At 39.5% G+C, this 26,252-nt stretch overlaps 3 protein-coding genes across 3 annotated transcripts; 2 read left to right on the top strand and 1 right to left on the bottom strand.

Moving 5' to 3' along the window:
* Positions 1-5,951: 5,951 nt before the first annotated feature.
* On the bottom strand, positions 5,952-11,118 carry LOC104955729 (retinol dehydrogenase 11). Its single transcript, XM_010783118.1, has 7 exons — positions 10,905-11,118; positions 10,032-10,172; positions 9,703-9,894; positions 8,654-8,815; positions 8,356-8,472; positions 7,956-8,160; positions 5,952-6,811 (listed from the first exon to the last, which is right to left on the bottom strand). The coding sequence occupies exons 1-7, from the start codon at positions 10,978-10,980 to the stop codon at positions 6,715-6,717; spliced, it is 990 nt and encodes a 329-aa protein (XP_010781420.1). The 5' UTR covers positions 10,981-11,118; the 3' UTR covers positions 5,952-6,714.
* Positions 11,119-12,392: 1,274 nt separating this feature from the next.
* Positions 12,393-16,574, top strand: tmed3 (transmembrane p24 trafficking protein 3). Its single transcript, XM_010783117.1, has 3 exons — positions 12,393-12,615; positions 13,224-13,469; positions 15,357-16,574. Exons 1-3 carry the CDS (start codon positions 12,472-12,474, stop codon positions 15,588-15,590), a joined length of 624 nt encoding a protein of 207 aa, XP_010781419.1. The 5' UTR covers positions 12,393-12,471; the 3' UTR covers positions 15,591-16,574.
* Positions 16,575-16,983: 409 nt separating this feature from the next.
* LOC104955727 (isocitrate dehydrogenase [NADP], mitochondrial-like) lies at positions 16,984-22,212 on the top strand. Its single transcript, XM_010783116.1, has 11 exons — positions 16,984-17,229; positions 17,894-17,985; positions 19,004-19,169; positions 19,706-19,866; positions 19,965-20,108; positions 20,271-20,407; positions 20,536-20,687; positions 20,871-20,983; positions 21,409-21,506; positions 21,592-21,684; positions 21,813-22,212. The coding sequence occupies exons 1-11, from the start codon at positions 17,109-17,111 to the stop codon at positions 21,895-21,897; spliced, it is 1,362 nt and encodes a 453-aa protein (XP_010781418.1). The 5' UTR covers positions 16,984-17,108; the 3' UTR covers positions 21,898-22,212.
* Positions 22,213-26,252: the final 4,040 nt, after the last annotated feature.

The raw sequence follows: 26,252 nt of genomic DNA, 5'->3' as shown, positions 1-26,252 counted from the left end.
GTCAGGAATGTGTCCCCTCTAATCCCGGTGAGGGACAGAAGATGTTTTAGCAGATCTCCTCCGGTCCACATGAGTGGCCCCGGAGTCTGATGTTCCCACTAACTCCGGAACTGGGTAAAGAGCGGCAGACGCGTGTTTGCTTTGCGCCAGACTTTCACACTGACGAGAGGAACTCAACTAAATAATCGACAGCAATGCCAGCACAGATGGCTACAGCCCTTCCTCTCCGGATGGTATGCTAAGATATCACAAAATATCAAGTGCAGAATGTCAAACCATGCGGAAGAGGGCAGGGCGGTAAAGCTGTTAGGCAGCTTATATACAACTAAAGGTAAAAGAGTACATATTAAACTACATAACATAGTGGTAAGCATTTAAATCACAGTCACATTTGTTTTCCTATTGAAAGTCAGTCACCAAATTCTTTGATTAATCAGCACATTTGAAATGTTTAAGCTCGACACATTTTGTACGAAAGTAGTCGTCTTTTTTAATTACTCTATCCTTTCATGGCATTTTAAAGAAAACTTTTTTTAAAAGCATAAGTTGTGTCATTTAGTACGGCATTTTTCCCAAAATGTGCCGAAAGAAGCAAGAGTATTGAAAACATCAAAGTATAATTAAAAGTCCTATGTTTGCAAAATAAGTAAGGAAGAATGTAGGGACTAAAAAATCAATGAAAATAAAAAATAGGCAACATTGAATTCTATCTTTATTCCCATCATGCACTAGTGTTTGTATTACAAAATCCTATATTGTTTGAGAAAATACTTTTTTTAATCTACAGAAATCTTATATTTTGGGCTGCAATAGTTAAAAAAGTGCCTGTTTAATAAAAAATTAAGAATATTTGACTTTTTTGAATGGGACCATAGGATTAGCCCTGAGGATGGGATTGGGATGGGATCCGTGCGACTGAGCGTCCGGGGCATCGCAGCGTGAGCTAAACCAGGAGGACAGCTGACTCAGCACCTCCCTCTTGTCTGTTTGCTCACTCGACAATGTCTTTATCCACAGCGACAGAATACAGCCTCAGGGTCCGAACAAACTTAAACAAATATATCTGAACCCCCCCCCCTCCAGCCCGGGCCCTGGAACTCTTACAGACACCCCTGATCCGCAACCTGATCCTGTTCTGAGAATCATTCAAAAGGTCAGGGGGTTTAATTCACAGGTACATTAAAACGATCACGATCACATTTTAAAGTTAATAAAGTTTACTGTTGAGTGCCATTGTAAACTCCTGCTGAAAGTAACCCCCATGTTTACCCTGTGTTGTATATGTGAAAATAAAAATGCCTTCAAATATATATTTTCTTTTTTTCTCCCCTTATTAAAATGATGTGTTAAAAATCGGTAGTGGCCACCCTTCTTGTTCTCAAATTTGACAAAGTTGACAAAACATATAACCTAGTATGTTTTGCAAACTTAAATCTGACCTAAGTTATATAAGTAATAGGTGAAAAATATTTTCCTTTAGTTTGCCAACTTGTTATTCACAAACAGACACATTTAATGATCCTACATATTGACATGACTTATGTTTTAGTTCATTTGACCCTAGAGATAAAACTCCCAGTTGGACCTCTTATTAACAAACTGTTATAAACTTGAATAAAAGAAACAATAATCAACTAATTTTCGAATTTGGACAGCTATGCTGTGGCTGAAGTAACACACACGCAGAAACAGATGGAAATCCATTGTTTTCTATGATAACTCAAACAAGCTGTCCTCATAGAGGATTTGTGAAATATGTGTTTAGGTGCAAAATAATATTTCTAAAAGATTAAACATTCTTTTTAGATTTTCTAACAGATAAAGTAAATACGTATCAATTAGATAACATGTTGAAGCAACACTTCTTATACAGTCTTAACCGAGATTAAACAATTGAAGCTTCACTAAGATAACATTGTGTTCAGCTGGCATGATAGCTTCTGATTTCCTCCGTACCACTTCAGTATTGTTGATACTACATAGTTCATTTCAGAAATATTTCCTTCTTTGTTTTTACATTGTCAACTTTTTCTTACTCCACACTGTAAAAAATGTATGTGTACGAGCCCCAAAACCATCTTCTGGTTCTACAAAAACTAATGAAAGCAAAAGTGGAAGAAATACATATCACGGAACATAAAGTTTCATATCCGAATATTAAAAAGAATAAAACGGTCAGTGACGCACTTTATTCTCCCGCTAGCCTGCACGCAACCTAAGCTATGAACAGTATTTGCTTTAGGATGCTTTGTTACTAAACCCCTGCATAACTTGGACTGCATGACGATTATCAGAGGTCAATATTGCGATATTATCATGACTATATTGTTGCATGGTTGTAGCAGCAGCAGTATCATTTTCAATAGTCTGATGCTAATATTTCCATACATTAAAGTACCTTAATATACACCAATGATAATGTTTGTCTGACTGAGTGAGACTGAGTTACAAAGGGTTTAGGATTTCCTTAAAATAAAACAAGTATAATCTGATGTGATCGACATCTATATTATAATCTATGTGTTTGTGTCTCCTGGGCTCTGTAGTGCCCGGAGTCTGTCTTTTTATTTGTTTTCCTCCCAAACCCCATCCCCTCAGGAAGCCTTTGCCTCCTGTCAGGTCATCATTGTAAATAAGAATTTGTTCTTAATTGATTTTCCTGGATAAATAAAGGTTCTACTACTACTACTACTACACAGTATCTGGCGACATAGAGGAGCTTGGTCATTGTGGCTGCTGTGATTTACCTTTAAACATGTACAGACTCGTCTAAAGGTAATCACGGCATGGGCTGCTCTGCTTCAGGCTGGTGAATGCTGCAAACCTGCATTTCTGCACCTGCCTGAGGCACACACTGTTCGCTTCTGTACGCTGAGAGAGAGAGAGAGAGAGAGAGAGGGAGAGAGAGAGAGAGAGAGAGAGAGGGGGAGATAGAGGGATACACTGCAAGATGAAGGAGTGAGAGAGAGTGAGAGAGAGAGAGAGAGGGGGAGATAGAGGGATACACTGCAAGATGAAGGAGTGAGAGAGAGTGAGAGAGAGAGGGGGAGATAGAGGGATACACTTCAAGATGAAGGAGTGAGAGAGAGTGAGAGAGAGGGAGATAAAGGCAGAAAGACATAAAGAAAATGGCTAGAACAGAGGAAGAGAGAGAAGCCTGCATACCAGAGGAAGCAGACAAAACAACCCTCCGCTTCACACACATTCTCGTTTAGGCTTTATGATCTCCAGAGGGGGAAAACAGACACAGATGATCTGATGTTCTCTGCTGGGGGGGGGGGGAGGAGGCACATGCCACTGCCTGCACCTGTACGCTAACTGACTCCACATATCAGTGTGTTCAATGAAATGAGAAACTAAGGCGGTCTGTGGTTCCTGGAATACTCTCTCCAATATAAAAACACTCAGTGCTGCTCACACGTTGCTGATAGTGACTGTGTTCACACCCCAAACAGCCTTTGAGGCACATCCTGACTCATCATCGGGGACATACAAGATGTTCATGGGCACAAGGTTTGCTACTGAATCGCACATCATAGCTCTGAAGGAAGTGGTGTACTTTAAGAGAGAATAGAAGATGGCATTGGTAGAAAAATGTTTGTACAACAGTGAGAGGAGTTATCTCCTTCTCCCTCTGCGGGGGCCCCATGAGGAGGAAAGGGGAGAGCGAGTGGTCAACAGAGTCTTCTCCAGGAGCCGCTGAATACCAGAGGAGCTGACAGGTATGCACAATAAGGAATGTGCTTCTCAGCCACACCTGTGGGGAACACACCCGCCAAGCCTGGCCTCTCTCATCCCACTGGCTGATCTCCCTGTGATTGACACCTGGAAGAACTATTTGGCTCCAGTCCACAAGAGCCAGGGGGCAGGCATGGCGAGTTCTGAGTGTGAACCAATGGCAGCGGAGGAATCCCTCGGAGCCAGGCGGGGCTGCAGTGAAATAAAACTCATCAATGGGGTGTGTCTCCAAAGTTTGTGAGCAGTCAAACAGCGAGGGGCCACTTCTGCAGGAACCCACTCTGACTGGTTACAGCTTAACTAGTTCCTCGCTGCGTGAGGATCTCAGCGCGTTCCAGCAGGAAGAGATGGTAGAAATAGACTTTCCTCCATGACAGCACTTCTTCTGCAGCTCAATGATGGAAGCAGCAACAGACCAGGACCACGACTCAAGGAGAAGGGATGTCTCCAGGCTGGCCATGGATGGGGACTCTTCTAAAAACCTCTCAGGACTCACTTTCGTCCCTTCACCTTAGGTCCTCCATCGGCTGTTGTGGTTCTGTGGTCGCTCACATCTCCTTATCACTTTTCCAGCCCAGCTATAGATTTTGTATCCGTTGGACGGAGAACTGATAAGGGCATGTGCATGACATTACCTTCAGATAGGGGTAAATCAGCCATTGAGTTCATTTTGGTGATCACTGTAAAGACTTTTTTTGTGTTTCTGCTTTAGTTCTTTTTCGCTTCTCTTGACTAGAACTGTTGGTAATAGTATAAGTTCTTAAGAGCGCTTTGTCATATATTTAAATGTTAACTTTTGAAAACAATCTTTAGTAAAGTTCATATACCAATACTAACATTTAAGTTGCATTGTGATCTATTTAATACTTTGTGTATAATGAAAGAATCTTAAGTGTTTTTAGATTATTTCGATTTAGATAAATGGCGTCATACTTTACATCAAAGGACTAAAAAGTGGGAAGCTTTGTTTTTGCACATTAGTCTTGTAAAAGGAGAGACAGTGGAAGATTAACTGAGACAAAGGGTCCCTTCAGGCCGCACTGAGAACACCTGGTTTAAAGTCATATTTCCATGAAATATGTCAGAAAGCATTGGTTTTCATTTGTGGCTTCAGGCAAGATCACATTCTTAACTCAAAAAGGCAGTATGAAGGCAAGACCATCGAAAATACATACCGTACATGTATTGTGCTGAAACAGTGTGTAAGTCAGTGAGAGCATATAGTTCCCTTGAGTGTGATTCAAATTCAGATCCCTCAAAATTAAATGTAAAAATCGCAGGCGTGAACTCGGACACCCTGACATGACACAGCATGGCTAATTCATTTAAAACACTGAGGATGATGCAACTGGTTACGTGGAATCCAAAAGTTAGGTGAGTAATTTACGATGCATGCCACAACACTGACATAACCTTCACACCCAGAAACACACAGCCTGTTTTTTTAATAACAGGTCATTGAGTGTTTAGTTTCAATCGTGACACTAAAGCTCATACTTAACACACCTCACTAGAATAAACGTGTTGATTCAAAAGGATGGATCGAAATGAGACTGAGAGATAACTACAACTGATGTCTGGAAAACAGAAGTATGAACATGTATGCGATTCATAGGAAAACCTCATGGCTTTATTTGAAATGGTGTTGTATATGAGAGCCGAGGGATTCTTCATTTTAAACCTCTAAGCTAGTTCAACCAACTTGCATCATTTCAAAAGACTTCTAGGGAAACCTTTTTTTAAATAATTGAGTTTACAGTAAGTAACTCAGAATGACTTTGACATATTTTAAGATGCATAAACTGCTTTGAAACACAATGTACGATGTTTAAATGTGCCGATAACCTGTTTGCAAAATCCTCTATTTGTTTCTGCAACGTTAAATGTGTCTCTATAACATTTTTTTCTCATTCTCACCTATCAATAAAATACATCTCTCTCAGAGTTAATGCATCTTAATAAAAACTGCCAGAGAAAACACTTTTAATGAGACATTTATTTCCCAAAGTCTTACATTGTTTATACTGTACACTATGTTCATTCTACAGTAAGTGCACTGAACAAAGACACACACACACACACACACACACACACACACACACACACACACACACACACACACACACACACGGGCCCTAGGCTACAATCTTGATTTACTGGCTGCTCTGTAACTGCTCTCTCCCCCCCCAACACCACACACACACACACACACACACACACGGGCCCTAGGCTACAATCTTGAATTTCTGGCGCTCTGTAACTGCTCTCTCCCCCCCCCCCCCCCCGAGGCGTCCCCTCCTCTCTGCACCTGGTGGAGGATCCTCTCTCCTCTGATCTCCTCCCCTCTGCCAGCATATCACTGTAATGTCAATTTGCATACATTTGCGCAAACGTCCGCATACTTCTACCTTCCACCTCAATCTACAAAAACAGGCTTAGTGCTTCCCTTTCTCTGTTGTAGTGCTCTACGTGTTTTTATACTTCTTGATACTGTATAGTGTTGATCATACAAACTTCACCATCATTTCACATGTTGGAAACTTCTGTGAGATTCCATGAATAAAAGCAACAATTTCAAGTCATTAGGATTTGCGAAACGAATGATTTGATAGACGCTTGTTGTGCTATAAGCATCGTGGTATTCCAAATGATCAAAGTTAAATGTAACAAAGTAATATGTCTTATCTAAAGCACCAACAACCCACAAAGATGGTACATTTGAAGCATCATTTTTGACAGAGCAGCATACCATTGATACACTATAAATCATAAAAGCATAATATAAAGATGAAGCAGTGCACCTAAGATTAATATCAACTCAACCGACTGGGATTAAATATTGCAAATGTTGTACACCAAAGAAAGAATGTCAGGTCTGAATCTGAAAATATCATAATTAATGCAGTGCCGTTACCCATTAGATAATAAAACTCATTTGTTGTGAGTGATCCACTGAAGAAAGCTGGAGTGTTGTGTTTAAGCGAGACCGACCATGGAGGCGCTGAGGTCCCACAGCCTCTTCGCTGCAGCATCGTCCAGGGCCTGGGGGGCCGGCTCTTTGAGGGCACAGTCACTGCGGGAGGAAATCAAAAAGGGGGAGAGAATCAACAAGAGTCCTGAAACTGCAGGAATGCAATCCAGCTGTGTGTCATGGTCTACATGGGTTCATATAATGAAGTTATACAAATTTCCCTGTCATTCACTTGACATTTGTTGTAGAGTTGAGTAAACAAAAGCCAATTTGATCTCATGTTTGTCACGAACAGGTAAAATCAACCGAGTTTAGTTTGCTGGATGACAAAATGCTGCTTTGGATAAATAAAGTATCTAAATCTAAAGAAATGACAGAACACGGTAAAAACAACTGAGTGATTTCACAGCTGGTCTAGCTTCCAGGTTTCCAATGTTACACAGAAGCCAAAGCACATTGGTTTTGTCTCTTAAACTAACACAACAGCAAATAAATACAAATCTATTCTTGATTTAATATTTGCCTTAAATTCAAGTCTCATCCATTTTGACTACCCCACTTTTAATGGGGCGAAGCCTGAGAGCTAGTTCAAGCAGTCAACTCGAGCACCAATGATACATTAACAACACGTGACGCACCTCGTCCCTCTTACAACCAACCAAACACATTCTCCTAAACATGCCGCTCTATTTAAGCTGCCAGGTCTTCCTGCCTCTGCCTCGCTATGCTGCTGCTGCACTGCTATGTTCACTCGCTATTGCTACGTTCATGTTCCTGCTGCTGTGTTTCATGTTGCTGCTGCTCGCCTGCCCCCCACCACCCCAGCTTCCACCCCAGCTCCACCTGTAGGCCTCCGGGGATGTTAATCTAATCATCACTAAATGTTCCCCCCCCCTCTTTGTAAAGTCTGTGGAGTGATGAGGCCCGAGCCTAGACCCTAAACTCAAACTATATGCTGCTTATAATAAACATATTAAGAAACACTTGAGTTGTCTGACTGAAATATACTAAAATTCAAAAGTTATAACTCCAAATGTACATCTTCTAAGAAAAGAAAAGGAAATCTGTGAGAAAGGTATCGAGCAAATCCTTGTCTCATAGTCTAAATCATTATTTCAATGTCCTTCTCTGCCATTGTAAAATGGAAAAAAAATATTGATATTAAGTGGACTGAATTCTAGACAACTGCAAATATAAATCCAAGTTTATCTCCATTCTTGGAGAGAATGATCAGCGCAGTACTTGCCTGTAGTAGAGGCCGCTTGAGTTTGCCAGGCTCTCGTCCATCGCGCAGTGGAGGGTGGTCTGAGCTCCTTCCCAGGGACTTTTGACAAAGGTCATAACTGCTGCAGCAACGATCCTCTTCCACATGGCTAAAGTAGGGAAAAGGTGACGGCCTAGTTCGGTGCGGATGACCCCAGGGTGAAGACTGTACACCGTCACTCCAGTGTCTGATGGGAGGGATGCATCGAATCAAAGGTTAGTTGCATGAAGCACTATAAGACTATTCAGGAAATTAAAGGGGCAACCGTAGGCAACTAAAGCAAAACAACAAATATTTTACTACATATTTATTTAAAAAAGTGGGACAGTTTCTGATGAATAACATGCATTACAGATTTTTGAAAAACACCTTATTACCCTACCTTTCAGTCTAGAAGCTAGTTCTTTACTGAAGAGCACGTTGGCTAGCTTGCTTTGGCGGTAGCTGGTATAAGGATCATAGTCTTTATCCAGATTGATGTCTTCAAAATGTATGCGGCCTGTAAGAAACAACAACGCGTGGTCTTTAATTAGAAAATACATTTTGAAATTCCAAAACAATCATGTACGTTTAATTTATCACAACAAACCAAAGTATAATATGAATCTGAGTGAATACAAATGTCAGAGAGAAAATTGTAACCACTATTTGATACAAATTGATGGAAACATAGACTTGACCTTTCTCGTGTGCCATGCTGGAGACGTTGACGATGCGACTTGGAGTAGATTTCTTCAGCAGGTCCAGAAGAGTGTTGGTGAGGAGGAAATGTCCCAGGTGGTTGACACCGAACTGCATTTCAAAGCCGTCCTGAGTCTCCCACTTAGGACAGAACATGATACCTAGAAATCAAATAAAACCCTTAAATAAGAAACTGCTGATGTCAATCCGTCTTAATTGGTAATACTCTGAATCATGATCAAGTACGTTTTAAATGCTAGTATTCGTGTGTGGTGTTAAATGCGGATGGTGTTTTTTACTTTAATTTGAACATCTCAGCTTAGTTTTGATTATTTCTGATTGTTGGCATGCATTGCTTTTATTTAATTAGCACAACAACATAAGAAACCATTACAAAGTCAAATGTTCTACAAAGTGGTTGTAAACAGCTTGTCTGTAAAGTTAAAAATCACCCAAATGAATTCCATGCTGAGAAGGAAGGCATATCTAAATGCATATCTAAGAAACTGAATGTCACAGTGACTTCGAAAGAGAGAAAGTGAATAGTGTCTTTCCACACTCTTAGTTGAATACGATTACTTGGAACAGTGGGAACTTTTATGACATGATTATAGTCAACCAGTTCATAAAGTCTACTTTTCTTTTCACCAGTCGCTCTTGCAGACTAGCTTGATGACATTCTTCGATGACAGTGGCCTGCATAAGAAAACAGTCTCTGCCATGGCACTGTTGAAGAGGTATTTGTGTGCAATATGGGCCATGGTAGTGGACATGCCTCTATGCTGACACTAGGCTCTGCCCAATACCTGTCTAGATATAGCATTCTAAAATATCAATTGTAAGTATTTGATTTAATAAAAGACAGCATAAATCGGAAATGGCTTCAGTTGTGATCTCTAGCAGTGAGGTGATATTTAAAAGTGCTCCGAAATATGCCCGTAGGTTTATAAAATATATCCGTTTTTTCCTATAAATGTGTGGTGCTTTTTTTGATTACTTCATTATCGCTCCTGTGGTAAAAATGTAAGGGAGAACGCCTGCAAAGCACCTGCATTGTTGATGAGGATGTCCAAACGTTCCTCATTCTCCTGGACTTCTTTGGCCAGGTCCCTGACAGACTGGAGCGAGGCCAGGTCCAGTTTCTTCACCACCACGTTGCCGTTTCCACTCAGCTGGCGGATCTCATCAGCTGCAATGCGGGCTTTAGTCATGTCTCTGCAGGCCATTATCACTTTGGCTCCTTGATAAAGAAAAGAGGAAGTATTATTGAATAAGTAGTCAAGGAAGCAGTCAATTTAGTTGAATCCAAAGACACTGTTAACATAATAGTGCCGCACAAAAAACAACAAATAATATTTACAGAAAATGAACGCTCACCCCGATTGGCCATATCCAGGGCCGTCTCCTTCCCAATGCCACAGTTGGCTCCTGTGATGAGGACTGTTTTCCCGTCCAGCCTGACCCTGCTCCGACACACTCCCCCAGACATCCATCTCCGCAAGGCCAGTGCGCTCACCCCTGACAGAAGAACAAATAATAACATTAATATCAAATGCAGTGTAATATGCCTGGTTTTGGTAGTTATTTTTCTTATTTACCCCAATGTTCAATGAATCTGAATCAGAATCAGAAACAGGTTTATTACCAGGTAGGTTCACACATACCAGGAATTTGACATTTTAAAAAAAAGAACACAGATAGCGAACTATATTAAGAACACTGTAATACAAATACAGTAAGATTACAATCAAATAAAACAGTAATTTACATTGAAATAGAATGCGTTTATTTATACAGTTTTCTTGGTCCTTGAATATGAGATATGACAAACTGTTGGTAAAACAAATATTCTTACAAGAGTCGCATTGAACCCCTGCTTTCGAATTTCAGCTATGGCTTTAGATTCAAGGAGATTATAATATTAGGAGCTTAATTTCACTGTGCATTTACGACAATACTCTAAATACTTACTATTTCATACTTAACAATGCTCAATCAATTGGCTACCCCACTGGCATTGATTTCAAGATATTAACAAAGAGAGCTGCATTCACATGAATACATGTGTCATAGTGAACAACATGTCAAACTTCTCTGACAATCATATTTCTGCCTGATAATGTACCATTATATTCCAACCCGCTGCATTCTTAGTAGGAGAGTTAGCTTTCTTTGCACTGACATGATAGAAAACGTAGAAAGGTACACACACAGAATACACAATATCCTTGAGAGAAGAGAAACATTTACCTGCAACTAAAGCAACAGCGAGACCGGTTGCATGCTTCTCCACAAAGTCCCTCATATTATCTGCGTAGTGTTGCATATTTGATCCTGTTAATTGTTATTACCAAACTACAAGCTTTAGTAGAAAGAAGTAAAAGTAATGTCCGCTCAGAATATCACTGAGCAGTTTATAGGATGAAAGTCAATGCTATAAAAAACAAACACTGTTTCGCCTTCCTTGGTGTAGCAAAGACGATTTTGATTGGGCGTGGTGCAAGAGCTGGGATTTTCAGAATAAAAGACTCTTCCCTAATGTCATGACCATAGACTGTATATATAAAGGTCATGACACATGTTGTGTTGCACTACAATCTGCTGCTGTTTGGCTTTTATCTACAATTAAAAGATTACATTTGCACTTGTGGTAATGACTTGCTAATGTCGGGCGTGTTTTGATCATCTTTCCCAGGCTCAATGAAAGCAGAGCAGCCGATCTGTGTAGCTTTCACACACCCTACACACACCCACCTGCACATTGTAGCTCGCTGACTCATCTTCTGCTGTGTCATATAAACAAACCGAAGTTCAGTGTTTCCCTAAATGCAACACCAGTAGTTTTTTTAATCTGATTAAATAAAGGCATACTTTTGAATTGTTATTCTTAATTTGGTCAGAAATCACATTTGACAAAACAACATTAGTAAAAGGTAACTAAGTACATTTAATCAACTACTGCATGTGCCTACAATGTTAAGGTAGTATTTGACTTATTAGGTATTTTTCATAAATGCCATTTTCTTAATGTCTTTCATTTTTTAAAGCACTTTAAATTGCCCTTTGTTGAAAGGTGCTATATAAATAAACTTGCCTTACCTTACTTTTACACTACTGATTCAAATATTTTATTTCCTACTTTACTACAATTATTGAATTGCTCTATTCTTAATACTTTTCCAAATTAACATTTCAAGTCATTCAATGATTTAAACCAACAACATGTTTAAGTTCAAATGTGCTCCAACTGCAGGTAACATGTCAATGCACCAACAACAAGGGTCCAATGATATGAAATACTGCATTACCATTGACTTGCCTTAATCCTTTTCAAAACATGTTTACACGTACATCTTCCTCAACTTAACTTGAATATATTTTTGAATGCAGGGACCTATCTTTACATTTCATGAATATTGCTTCTACCATTTAAAATACAGAACTCCTAAACCAGACTTGTGTTTTTGTTTTGTATAATAACAGATAATGTGTGGGTTAACAAGTATAGTTAGTTTAAAATATGGGGCTTTTATTTTGAAATCTTAACTCCATGGATGTTTGTGCTTCGTGTAATTATTGGCTAAGATCTAAATGTAGATGCTTTGCAATAATTTTGTTTTTTAACTTGTTTGTGTCACATTTAGATGTATATGGTGTCTTGTTAACGATATTATCGTACGTGTGATAACTGTAGCAACATTTCTACCCAAAAATAAACAAACGTGCCCCGGAAGTACTTTTTCCTGCTGCCACGTCAGAGCTGTGAAACTCTTCTTCAGTGCTGCTCCTGTCTGTGCTGCTTCTGGTTGCTCTCATCATGGTTTACCTGGGACTCAGCTGTTTTCTGCTGCATGTGTTCGTGGTGTTTGGGACGGAGCTCACTTTCGAGCTCCCTGACAACGATAAGCAATGTTTCTACGAGGAACTAGAGAAAGACGTGAAGTTCGATATAGACTTCCAAGTGAGTTACTCCGAAAGCTTAATCACTTCCGTCTAGGATGTGTTTACATGATGCTGCCAAAGTGGTTCCAAAGATAGTCATTTGGTCCGGTGTCTGTCTCTTGTTCTTGGAAAGAGAGCATGCATAGTGTTGCATAGTGCTGACATGCCTTCCTATACTTATAGTTTCATATTAGCACTCTCAATGTAGGCCTACATAATATCCTACTTTTAAATTGTGTTAGCAGTAATCTGGCCCTTCTTAGTGTTTATTTGTCAGATAATCTTTCAGGGTGAACTTGTATTTAACTTTTTAGTTCAGTTTATTTTCTATTTTGAGATGTTTCTATTTTACATGTGGTTTATATTCTTCTTTTTATTTTCAATGTATGTGCTATGCCTTGTTTTAACATGCTGTTGTAACGAATACATTTCCCAGTTTGGGATCAAAAAATTAAATCTTATTTTATAACACTTACATTTTTTAAATAATGTTTTGGTAAAGGTTTGTTTTCTTACTCTCCTAAAGTGTTTCCTGCATAACCAGTTTGAGCCGGCTCAGCATTGCTCAGTCCATATGTTACTACTGTTTCACACATGTGTCTCTTGTGCCTTTTAATGTTCGTTTAGGTCATTGCAGGAGGCAACTATGATGTGGACAGCTTTGTCACGGATCCTCAGAACAATGTCCTGTACAATGAGCAGAAGAAGCAGTATGACAGCTTCTCTCACACCACTGCTATGAAGGGAGTCTACAAGGTCTGCTTCAGCAATGAGTTCTCCACCTTTACGGATAAAACCGTGTACCTGGACTTCCGCCATGGAGACGAGGAACCTATCATTCAGACCATGACTGGACCTGTAGCACTGACTCAGGTAATTTTAATTTGGTACTACAGTTCGCTTCAGGATTTGGTGTTTACATCTGTTAGCTGCAGTGGAAATACTTTATAGAGCCACACAGACTGATACTTACAGTAGTTGAACCAGTGTGTGAGAAAATAGATTCTTAAAATTGTTCAGAGAACCACAAAATGACATAGTTTCTGTCTTTGCACATAGGAGGCTAGGGCTAGGGATTTGTTATTACCCTGCAGCATTGCTGAGAAATCTGCTTTTTATTTTTTCCTCCATTTTGAAACGGTTGCAGGTACACCCTGATGGGCAGTCAAACAGAAAACGTACAAAAAGACCAAACAGAAAACTACAATCCATATGTTCACATTACAGATATAATCTAGATTAAATATATATAAGAACTTTGATAAACAGAACTTTTTGCTTTACATGGATTAAGAACAGGCCGTTCAGGCGCCATCAAAAATGTCTCAAACACACCCAATAAAAATATACAGCAGTTCAACAATAGCAGCAGTAATACAAAAAAAAGAAAGTACCGGTAAAACAAATAATGCATGGATGTCGAGTAAAACAGAGTGGTGTCCTCATTAGTTAAAAGCTTTAATAAAAAGGTGAGTTTTAAGAAGTGATTTAAAAGATGTCACTGATTCCTTTGGGAACAGCTAGCGGAGCCCTTCCCGAGGATCTCAGACACAGGCTCGTAAGGGCACAACAAGTCAGTGATGTATCAGGAGCCAAACCGTTAAGAGCTTTAAAAGTAATCAGTCAAATCTTAAAATCAATTCTAAAACAGACAGGTAGTCAGTGAAGAGAGATTAAAACAGGGGTGATGTGGTCTAGCCTTCTGGTATTTGTTAAAAGTCTTGCTGCTGCATTTTGCATAAATTGAAGGCGAGATTAAAAAGACACTTATTTGCCAATTGTGTTGTGTTGATTACGTTAGTCTACATTGATAGTATTTAAGTTGGGTTGGGACAGTTAATGTAAAGATTCAACGATTTATTGTCATATGCACAGTAGCTACAGTGTAGTTATGGCAATGAAAAGCTTAAGTCCCAAGCTCCTTCAGCAATGCAACATAAATATATATAACATATAAACAAAAAAAAGTAATGCAAAAAGAACAGAAATAAAATAGAAATATTGCAAGTGACAAATGTGCAGGTAGATGCGTAAGAAGTAAACTATATAAATAATAAGATGAGCTTAAAACATAATGTTAAATGAAATACTGTACAAGGATAAAAACTGTGTATTGTAGTAGAACATAAATATGTTTAATGCAAACAGTGGAAAGTTCACTAGGTGGAGCTAGAGCAGTTCTGACTACAGATAAGATTCAACTTGTTGTATCCTGAGGGAAATGACTGTAGGAGAAATTGGGAAAGAGTGCAAATATAAAAGTCTAACATAACAAGCATCACCGTGTACTGCAAATATTGTATTAACCATTGCACAATATTATTCGCGAGTGTTTAATTCCCTCTCCTTACCACAGTACCTGAAACGCCCTGCTGTGTTAATGTTTATAACATCGACTGTATATAAAGGTTGATTTCCAATTTTACACAAACTGGATTAAGTCATCTTTGCCATTTACATGAATATTGAAACATTTTCTATTAAAATATATCGACCACAATTAATACTCAGATCTTCCATATGAGCCCACATTCTTAGTTTAATGGTTATAGGAAAGTGTAATATATATGTTCCACTTTTACTTAATTTAAATCCGGAGACTTGCAGGAAAATAGGTCAAAGTAAATGTGTTCAGCAGCAGTTTTGATAATATAATATGATTACATGTTTGCATACGTGTGACCCACCTTGTACTGTATGTTCTGCCCCGGGCCGTTCCTGTACTTCTGATGAATTCTCTGTTGCCCTTTCCACTTTCAGATGGAGTCGTCCTGCGTGTCTATTCATGAGATCCTGAAGGTGGTGGCTGACTCGCAGACGTGGTACAGGCTAAGAGAAGCACACGACCGCACGAAAGCTGAGCACCTCCTGGAGCGGGTCACCTACTGGTCCATCGGAGAAACCGTCCTGCTGTTCGTTATCGGCATCGGTCAAGTCATGATGCTTAGGAGCTTCTTCAGCGAGAAGAAAGGCTCAGTGGCGGCCACAACTTAAAACTCTTTTCTCCTGATGTGCCCTGAGAAACACGGGTGGAACCTCTTCGATGTGAACCTGAATGCTTCATGAGATTAGCACACATCTTGTGGTATTTCCAGCAAACCTTTTTGTTAAATAGATAGTTTGGGAAGTCTTTATTTGTTATTTGTTAGCCTGCCTACTAAATGCCTCTGTCATGTCTGTGTGAAGAAACAGCACTCACACATGAAGCAGATTACCTCCTCCTCCAAGAAGTTGATGTTTACAGTTTATAACTTTGTCAGCAGGTTTATAGGAGAACTTGCTCCATTTTTCCTTACATTTGGGGAGAAGTTGTGCCAAGGAAATACACATTTAATTTTCCAGCTGATCTGATGTACACATTATTTTACACTCACGTAAACAGCCTTGATGGAGGTCGGCTCTCTCTGAGTGCCCTTCTAGTTTATTATATTTGCATGATGCAAAATAAAGCAAATAAGTTTGATTAATCTGTCAATGAACTGGATTGCTTTTACAGTAGGACCCTCATGGGGGGCGTCATCAGAATATCTAGTAGGTTGTGGCACATTGGTTATTTCTGAATGTTAGTTGTTCTCGTTTTCTAATGTTGATTATGTTTGTTATTAACTTAATTTATGTGCAAAAGAATTGTTTTAATGAGGTGTAAGAGCTCTTTTCTCCCTCATGTCCTTCTGTGTCTCATACAAAAGTGCCTTTTTAAAAAATCTTTCTTTTCTCATTTCCTACCAAATTTAAAGTTTACTGTTTTAAATGACTCGATTTATGGTTGCGTCTTCTTGTTACTGATTGATTGGATTCTCAGTTACTTATTTTATTACATGTGGGTGTGATTATAAGTCCATCTTTTTTCTTAAAGATACTGTTGGACATTGCGAAGTGACCAATCAGTAAGGCTTTCACTGCAGTTCTGTGTTTATCTCTTTATTGTCCAAACAACATGTCAACAGCTTTGAATAAAACCTGGTGGAAAGTATGTCACAATATTGTCTGATTATGATTTGCATGTACACCCTATCCTGAATGTCTATTGAGATGCCACAAATCTCAGATGCAGCTTGGTTTTTAGTTTTTTTCAAAAATCTTCTCAAGAAACCAGAAATGATTCAAGCTTTCTGGCTGACTTAGACCCTTAGTAGAATCGTTTACCTTTTCATATCAACAACAATACTATAGTGAAAGTTTAAAAAGTATGACTTATATTTAATGGGGTATATTCTCTGTATTTCTAGTCTAGACTGAGGTATTGTAAAACAGCTCAGCCCTTCCACCACTGACAGTTTGGATAAAAGCTAGCTAAAACGCCACCTGGACATGCTGCTGCAGGAAATAAGGAAGAGGAACCTGAACTTGAATCAGACTCCTGGCCAATCAGAGTGTGAAGCATGCTCTATCAAGCTGACGTGTTATCAAGCGCTGACGTCCGGGGTGTCCCTACTTTACCGGGCTCTGCTACCTGCGTGACGTTAATTCATAAGAAAAGAGGGCACAGGTGTCCCTAACAGCCCGGTAAACATGGCGGGTTACCTGAAAGCCCTGAGGACCGTATCCAGAAGTACAGCCGCTTCCCTGACTCTAAACCCCGCAGTACTCTCACCGGCTGTCGGCTGCCGTCACAGGCTCCAACAGAGGAACTGTAAGTCACCCTTTAAAAATTAAACTTTAACAATATGACTCGAAATGTATTACTAAAGTGGGCATGGTCAGCAACATTAATGTGGCTGGCTTTGTGAGTGGGTTTTATGAATGATTTTTAATAGTAGACGTCAGTAAAACGTCACATGCTGATTGGAAACTAGCCATCAGTGAATCACACATACACGCTTTTTGAAGGATCACATTTCTAAGCATCGCATTTAATTATTATATAAACTCAGAACAGAAAGTTTAAACAATATCTACAACCTTAAGCAAGATGTTAGTAAGGAACCAACATATGTGGTTATCATACTGAATACTGAATCAAATGTGTATGATGAAATGGATATGAATACAATACAAAGGGGATCTTATGAATTCTACAATAGAGGCTGGTACCAACCTGTCTTGGCACGTGAGTTCACATATCAGGAGCAAATAAGTCTACACAGGTAATACTGGTATTATAAATACTCCGAAAGTCACTGTCTCAGTAAGAATGAACCCTGCATAATTAAGTAGTGAAAAAGATATTAACCAAATGCAGGTGTGATCAGTTTGTCCTCAGTTTTGCCTTACCCAAAACAAATTGGCATCATCCCCCTGTGGCTTTAAACTACACTGTACAACATGAGAGTTAATGTAACTGTGATTGTTTTCAGATGCCACACAGCGCATCAAGGTGGAGCAGCCGGTGGTGGAGATGGACGGAGATGAGATGACTCGCATCATATGGGAATTCATCAAAGAAAGGGTAAATCCAGTCTGGAAGTTTGCTGATAATGATTTATACTTTCTTTGTGTCAAAAAGCTGTAAGTCGCTTTTACCTACGAGCAAACATGAGGATGTTTGAATTCAGAATCCAAAGGTTATGGTAATCAGAGGAGGACGAAGGTTAGGAATAATCTTTTAACAAGTAAACATCCCGCATTCCAAAATCCTACATGAGTGAAAGAACACTGTGCACTAGCTTGTGAACTTAAAGGGGACCTATCATGCAAAATGCACTTTAGTACGTCTGTTATACATGAATATGTGTCCCTGGTGTGTCAGGGAACTCACCAAGTGTCAGAAAACACAACCCTCTCTTTTCCTCCATACCCAAATCTCTAAAAACGGGCCTGCAACGGAGCTGATTATTATTTGAATTTTTCCGTCAGAAAAGGGGTGCTCCGCCTATATGGGCAACTCTCCACCTATCAGGGGAATGAGAGACCGCTCGAAAGCGCTGGAGACGCTGTAGTACATATGCCAGGCCTGTAAGTGGCGCTGTAGTCTGCCACAAAAGCAGAATCAGCCCTTGCAAAAACAGGGCTGGAAAAGAGCAAATAGAGCGAAATGAGGCATGGCTAAAATGCATGATCTGTTTAGTATTTTGAAAAAAAAAACTTCACAGACATTTTTTATATAGGTATGGCCCTACAATATATGTTTCAAATATAGCATGATAGGTCCACTTTAACTAAAGGATCAAGAACGTGTATAACCTAACCTATAACAATACACAGTATAATGTGTTATGGTTGTATTAATAATCTCATTGCAAATGAATTAAAGTTAAGTCAAAAGTACAATAAAGTTCCACTAGAATTTTGCTGGTTTAGAAGTATGAATATATGTATCAGAAAAAGGAAAGTAAAGTAAAAAATACCTCAACATTGAACTCAAGTATCCTACTTGGGTAAATACACTTATTCAGTGTGTGTTTGTGTGTATGCTGTGCAGTGTTGCCCTCTTATAAATAACACAGTAACATCTTGCACATGTGCAGCTGATCCTGCCCAACGTGGATGTTGAGCTGAAGTACTTCGACCTGGGTCTGCCCTACCGCGACCAGACAGACGACCAGGTCACCATCGACTCTGCTCTGGCAACTAAGAAATACAACGTGGCTGTCAAGTGTGCTACCATCACCCCCGACGAGGCTCGAGTTGAGGGTCAGTTTGACACAGTGTGTGATTATATGGTATCTGTGATGGAATACTGTGTTAAAGTGATACAACAAATCAGGCAGTCACTTAGAAAAGCCTTTGATGCGTTTGCTTTCGAAAAATGAGCTGTCCTGTTTTTTTTTTTTTTACTAACAAGATATCTCAAAATCCCGACCGAAGCTCTCATTTACTTGAGAGCTCGGTTCCAGGGAAGCACATATGTCCCTTCTGTTTTGAAACTATTTTCATCATTCTGATAATTATCTTTTTAATTCAGAAAAGCAGGGTAAACATTTTTCTCTCAAGGGGATGCAAAATGCTTCCTTTCAAGCCTTATGACATGTTTTGCTTCATATTTCTGCATTTTTTGAATGTTCAACCATGGCTGCATTAGTTATCAAATCTGTTGTATATTTGTGAGTGCGTTAATAAAAATACATGACGCTTTTTGGTTCTTCATGAGTAGGTATCCTTACTGTTTGGAGACTTGCTTTTGGTCTTCAGATGGAAAACGCTTATAATCCATATACAATGTTTTTCAGAGTTTAAGCTAAAGGAGATGTGGAAAAGTCCCAATGGAACGATCAGGAACATCCTGGATGGCACCGTTTTCCGGGAGCCAATTATTTGTAAAAACATCCCACGTCTTGTCCCCGGATGGACACAAGGCATAACAATCGGCAGACATGCTTTTGGCGATCAGGTAAGAAATGCAAAATGTGTGTTGTGTGCTCTCCAAAGATGCATCCAAACTGACAGAGGAATGATCCCACTGCTCTTGTTTGTTGTTAAATCTCACAGTACAGGGCCACAGACTTTGTTGTTGACCGGCCTGGCAAGTTCAAGATGGTGTTTGCCCCCGCCGATGGAAGCCAGCGGAGAGAGTGGGAGGTGTACGACTTCCCTGCAGGCGGCTGTGGGATGGGGATGTACAACACGGATGAGGTAAGAGTTTGTTCATACATGAATTCACATGAAATAAGATATATAATATTTACAGACAGTTAAAGCTAATCTGTTAGATATTTAATATTTCATTTGGGCTGTGCATTTGCTAACTTGTTTTTGTTTAAAGCGTGGACCTTATTATTGTTTTTTTGTGCACAGTCCATCAGTGGATTTGCTCACAGCTGCTTCCAGTATGCCATCCAGAAAAGGTGGCCTCTATACATGAGCACCAAGAACACCATCCTCAAGTTCTACGACGGGCGCTTCAAAGACATTTTCCAGGACATCTTTGAGAAGTAAGATACTGAACAGTAAGGAGGAGGACTTGAGGCACTGGATTGTTTTTGACGTTTTGGTCAACCCACTGGATTAAATAGCCTCTGTTGATGAGACAAATGTTTTTACTTTATTCTGTTTCTTTTAGGACATACAAGCCAGAGTTTGACAAGCTGAAGATCTGGTACGAGCACCGTCTGATCGACGACATGGTGGCGCAGGTCCTGAAGTCTGCTGGAGGATTCGTTTGGGCCTGCAAGAACTACGATGGAGACGTGCAGTCAGACATTCTGGCTCAGGGTAAGTGCACTTCCATTTGATGATTGGTCGACAGTTTCCCTGCTTGTTCACTTCAGGCCACACAGTCACAATGACACATTATTTACATCTGAGCTACGTCTTGTGTGCTTATATTCGTGGGTACAGATTACCTTGTGATGCCAGGTGTGTCTGTGTGTCTGTGTGTCTGTGTGTTGTGTCCAGGTTTTGGTTCTCTGGGTCTCATGACATCAGTGCTGGTTTGCCCTGACGGAAAGACTCTGGAGGCCGAGGCTGCCCATGGCACTGTCACCAGGCACTACCGGGAACACCAGAGGGTAAGAACCACCAGGCCACACTGCTGAGTGTTTTTTAAACTTTTGTATAAATCAAATGGTGAGCTAAGATCATGTCAATATGAATATTTCAGAACCAAATGACACCATACTATACTGCAGTTCACAGAGTCTTCAGTGTGGAACCTAATGAACACAGTGTTTAACAGTGAGTTTAGCTTGTTGTGCTATTTTCAGCAGAACTGCTATAAGTTTGAGAGCGGAATTGTTTTATAGGTATTCTTGTCATTAATAGTCAATTATAGTTACATTGCAAGTCCTTCATAGTACATCCTATTCTTTTATAGTAAAAGAGGCAGAGAAAGGAAAGTCTCCATCTGCAGTACAGTAGCATCAAAATACCTGAATGCAAAGCCTTGAAAATGATGTTTTCTGCAGAGACCCCTAACTGTGTCCTTGCTTTGTAGGGAAGGCCAACGAGTACTAACCCCATCGCGAGCATCTTTGCGTGGACCAGAGGACTGGAGCACAGAGGCAAACTGGACGGAAACACTGATCTAATAAAGTATGTCATATTTTTTAATTGTATTTACTCAAAATATGCTACTTTACTTCAAATGAATAAAATCCTCTGCATTGTTGCTCTCCAGGTTCTGCCACACGTTAGAACAGGTCTGTGTGGCTACTGTGGAGAAAGGCGTGATGACCAAAGACCTCGCCAGCTGCATTCATGGATTGGCAAAGTGAGTTTACCTTTGACATCCCTCTGTCATGCTAAACGTGGTGTTGTACGTCTGCTTTAAGAAAACCTTTTCTCTTGTTTTAACAATAATTGTATCATAATTGTAACTTCTGCACTGCTATCTTACAGCTGCAAGCTGAATGAACATTATGTCAACACATCGGACTTCCTGGATGCCATTAAGACCAACTTGGACAAAGCTCTGTGTAAATGAAGATTTGGGGGATTGGACCACTTCGTTTTGATCTCGTTTTAACCCTTAATTTGTCTTAATCATTGTATAAAGTTTTGAAGCGACTAAGTTTACTACCTTCCGTGACATTTTTGTTTTTGTAAAGCTGACTGACACACACTGTGCTCGTTCCTCTGCCACCTTACAGTTTTGTTTTGCAAGTAATTGTACTGTTTGAATTAATATTGATGTTAACTTATAACAGTCATGACAAACACATTTCAATATACAATCAAGGACAGTGATGCGATGTTTCGCTCAGCATGCAAATAAAAAGGATTGTGATAATCACTCTAACATGCAGTGTATGTTTTTGGTTCTCACCTTCAGTAGAAACACTGTTGGTTGTTTCTTGCTTACCTGAACAGAACAAACACAATATCCTTTTGGGTTTGGTTGGATTAAAGTTCATACTCCTCAGTACCAATAATAATCCTACCAACTGGACTACCGTCAGACCAAAGTATATGTGTCTTATCTCACACATGCTTTATTAGATTACTGCTATTTTTCACATTTTTTATATCATTGTTTTTCATTTCTGGTTTTATTTCAGAAATATTATACTAACGACTTTGGAGTCTACATTCAAAGGGGGAAATTATGGATTTTATGTTTGTCCTGGGTCAGCGTTTAAAGTGTCACACTGTCAGTGAGCACGAGCACTCAGATGCATATGTGGTAATCATTTGTGTTTGTATTATTTTTGAATATCACAGTAACTCATCTTTCTAAATTAACCGTTTTTTATATTCCTCAGATCTATGATGATCTCTAACCGATCTAAATAGGTTAACATTGTGTTTGCATGCTTTTTATTTACAGTAGGGTTCTCAGAGACAGAAATCATTAGCCCTTTGTATGTGTCATATGTTCCTAGCATGAGGGTCAATTATATTTATGGTGATAAAGAAGCCTTTATCTTTCATTTGAACAAAATATGTCTAATAATAGCACTGGGAAGTTTTGGTGTGATAAGTGAAGAGGTTATAAAGCCCTCTGGAGGACCTTCAGATGAGATAGTGTTGAAGGAATGCCAAGTAGTGCTCGGTTGAATCCTCCGTGGCACTCATGCCTGTAATGTTGAGCCAGTGTTAAATCCATAAATCCTCTTGAGGCGCTGTAGAGGTTTCCTCACAGGGGCTCCAGAGAACTGACATATCCAGATGTTGAATTCATAATCCCTAAAAGTAAATGCTGGCCACGTACAATTTCACTTCACAGTTTAATTTCATGCACTTGCACGTATGAGCCCCTGTCCAGCAGTGCATTCATGCGTGATGCTCATTTAGTGGTTGTCATATGCCCCATCCAGTGCCTGACAGTGAGTGTGTTTACACCAGCAGGGGGCCGGATCTAATGGGAGGTCTGCCAGAGCTCCCTGCTGTATTTAGAACTACAGTATCGCACCAGCAGATGTCGACATGGTCACAGTCGGACAGTGAGGTGCTGCACTTTGTATGAAAGCTTTAATTTATCACCATAATTAAACTGAAACCTGAAATTCTAGGTGTTACGTGCCGCAGTTGGTGCTTGTGCGTTTCTCTCTCTCTCCCTGATTGTCCCCAGGTGCAGCCTCTCCCCCAGGTGCTCCCAATCCTCAATCAGGGCCTCCATAAGGGACCTGAGGAAGGCTGCAGTGGCCTCTCTCCTTCTCCTCTGGCTGCATGTGTGCAGCCTGTCTGTGTTTTGGTGAATTGTTAGGAGATGTGCTCCAGTTTACCTTTTTGTGTATTGTTTCATTTAGTCACTTTCTTTAAGAAGAAAGTTGTTCTTAGTTACTTTAAGTTTGTTTTTGCAAATTGGCTGCTGAGCCCGTGTTCTTTCTGTCCATTAAAAGACCTGCTCGTGGCTTCAGAGACCAGTTTCCTCTCTTTTTTCTCGTGCCTGGTCATCTTTGTGTTTTGTTACTTCCCTTTGTACCCCTAGATTTGGAGGGAACTTAACACTAGGCACAAAAAAAAAATGCACCTGCAGATCATTATTAGACCTTGTTTAAAACTGCTTGTATTGCAGAATAGAGAATAGAATAAAATCTCTAATAAAGATAGAGAAGAGAATACATTAGGCTTTCTGCACTAGTCAAATTGAAGATGGTGTCAGATTGTCAATCACAAATTCAATCTACCTTCTAGCAACGTTTCTCTTCATCTAAATAAGATGGAGTTCATCGTGTGGATACAATGTTTTCTTGGCCTAGCTGGTGATTTCATTAAAGGAATGTGGAGTATACAAACACTAACAAACAAAACAATATTTAGTTTGATATTGTGCTTTTCTTGCTGTTAATTCTCTATCTGTTCTACAGCATATGATACTCAAATGGCTTGACAGAGGTTAACTTATGAAGTTAACCTCTGACCACAAAATATGCTCGTGTCTCTCTCACAGTACAAAGAAAGTCAAAGAAAAGGAACAAGGTGCCTCCATCGAAAAAATTACCAGAAATTAGCATTTAGATTACGTTTTTCCCAGCTTTTTAATTTCCTTCCAGGAGGAACATTCCTGTGAAACTGTTAAGTGCTAAAGCAGCTCTCACTTATGATCGGCAGCCATAAAAGAGTCATATCTCTGAGCAAATTGTTCAATCACTTCCTGGGAAATGATTTCCTATGGAAGTGTAATCCGTGCACAATGCCAAGCCTCCGTGAAACAGTGGAGAACCAATCTATGAGAGCACACCTTACAGTTGGAGGGTCTGCACTGGAGATGACTGAGGCTTCAGAGAGACACAACCCAAAAGGTGCATTTCAGTTTCAATAACTGGCAAAGTGTCCTAAAGCAAAACACTAACCTCCTGCCACTGACTGCATACAATACAAATGGTCCGAAGACTTCAATTTGTTTTGCTCTTTTTCTTATTTAAAGTCCATATGCTAACACAATCTTAGTTTAGCATGTAAGCCATTTAACATTTACTAGTAATCACAAACAACATGCTGAGGCTGATGGGAAGTTTTATGGGTTAAGAGTAGTCGTTTCCACCCTACATCTCAGTGGGATTGGTGCTGGACTACAATTACAGCTCTGGATATAGCAGGAATGATCTTTTTTATAGTGTTACTATCTCTCAATTTCTTCTGGTGCATTTCTGCATGAGAAAGACCTGTATGTATCGTATGTGTACTATAATGAAACAACGCTTATACAATTAAATAAGTGTGTGTTTCTTAGGTGCATCGCCTCTTTGTATGTTGCTTGTTTTGGGCTCAATCGTAAACCAACATGTAGGACACATTTCAGGTTAAGACATTTCACTAAAAGCGTAACCAAAGTCAGTCGTATAATTTCAGTGTCTGAAATTCATAGGAATCCATTCAATAATAATTATATTGCAGTCCGTATCAAAGACAAAATTAACAAGACAAACATGTCGCTGATGACCATGACCTAATATTTTATTTATAAGAAAAATGTATGCTAGAGGGGGTAGGACCAGAAAAGTTTTTTTAAGCTTCTTCTTGCCCCTGTTGAACATGACAGACTATTTGAGAATTATTATTATTTTTTTTTTGTATTATTATTTTTTTGTACTCTGTTAGAATTATTATTATTTTGAGTGAGAAAAAAAAGGGAAAAAAAAAGAATATATATATATATATATTATTATTGTTGTATGTTTTGTTTCTGACATGTTCAATAAATGGACAAAAAAAAAGAAAGGTGGAGGACCAACTGACAGACAAACGCCAAACGGCTGAAAACACCTGACTGAGGGAAAAAAGCCCTTGAAAAACAGACAGATTAAAACACCAGTCTCCATCATTTAAACAAGAGAACCTTTATTAAATAATTCATGGTCATTTTCCATGAGGTCTCAGTTTGATTTTCCTCATCTCGAAGAAGAGCGAGTAGACCCTTCCTCTGGTTTAGTGTGCATATCAAGGCTGACCTGCATGGCAGGACAGGGGGAGCTGACGGCCTTCCCCAAAACACATTAATGGATATCAGGACAATTGTCAGTCCACTTTCAATTCAATCATACAAAATGTAACCAAGACCTCCCAAAAGTGTATTTTCTTCTTTTCAATCTACTGATTGGATATCCAACCAAGTGCTGTTTCCAAATAAGCAGGGACATATACTTCTGAATTGAGAAAGTGAAGTGAAAACCGCCCTGGATTTAAGAGTGCTGAAACTACAAACAACAAAAACTCCGAACCTGCTGATCCTCATACAAACTGCTGATTCTTCAATTTGCATTTAAACTGTGAAACTGCAGTTTACAGAAAAACCCACTGAGAGGACATTTCTATTTGTGTTCAATAATATTGCCGGGCTTGAAAGATTCTACAATCTTAGCTCCCCCTGCTCTTCTCCTCGAGGCAAATGAGTTC

Source organism: Notothenia coriiceps, unplaced genomic scaffold, assembly GCF_000735185.1.
Source record: "Notothenia coriiceps isolate Sejong01 unplaced genomic scaffold, NC01 NC01_scaffold00024706, whole genome shotgun sequence".
Classification (NCBI taxonomy): Eukaryota; Metazoa; Chordata; class Actinopteri; order Perciformes; family Nototheniidae; genus Notothenia; species Notothenia coriiceps.
The sequence above is the reverse complement of the archived record's forward strand: the minus strand, read 5'-3'. Positions and strand labels throughout refer to the sequence as shown.

Coding starts and splice junctions, on each gene's coding strand:
- LOC104955729 (XM_010783118.1), bottom strand. CDS start 10,980: ATGCAACACTACGCAGATAATATGAGGGACTTTGTGGAGAAGCATGCA. Junction 9,895..10,031: donor CCTGGATATGGCCAATCGGG/GTGAGCGTTCAT, acceptor TTCTTTATCAAG/GAGCCAAAGTGATAATGGCC. Junction 8,816..9,702: donor CATCCTCATCAACAATGCAG/GTGCTTTGCAGG, acceptor TTTGATTTCTAG/GTATCATGTTCTGTCCTAAG.
- tmed3 (XM_010783117.1), top strand. CDS start 12,472: ATGGTTTACCTGGGACTCAGCTGTTTTCTGCTGCATGTGTTCGTGGTG. Junction 12,616..13,223: donor AGTTCGATATAGACTTCCAA/GTGAGTTACTCC, acceptor ATGTTCGTTTAG/GTCATTGCAGGAGGCAACTA. Junction 13,470..15,356: donor GACCTGTAGCACTGACTCAG/GTAATTTTAATT, acceptor TTCCACTTTCAG/ATGGAGTCGTCCTGCGTGTC.
- LOC104955727 (XM_010783116.1), top strand. CDS start 17,109: ATGGCGGGTTACCTGAAAGCCCTGAGGACCGTATCCAGAAGTACAGCC. Junction 19,867..19,964: donor GACATGCTTTTGGCGATCAG/GTAAGAAATGCA, acceptor TAAATCTCACAG/TACAGGGCCACAGACTTTGT. Junction 21,507..21,591: donor GGAAACACTGATCTAATAAA/GTATGTCATATT, acceptor GTTGCTCTCCAG/GTTCTGCCACACGTTAGAAC.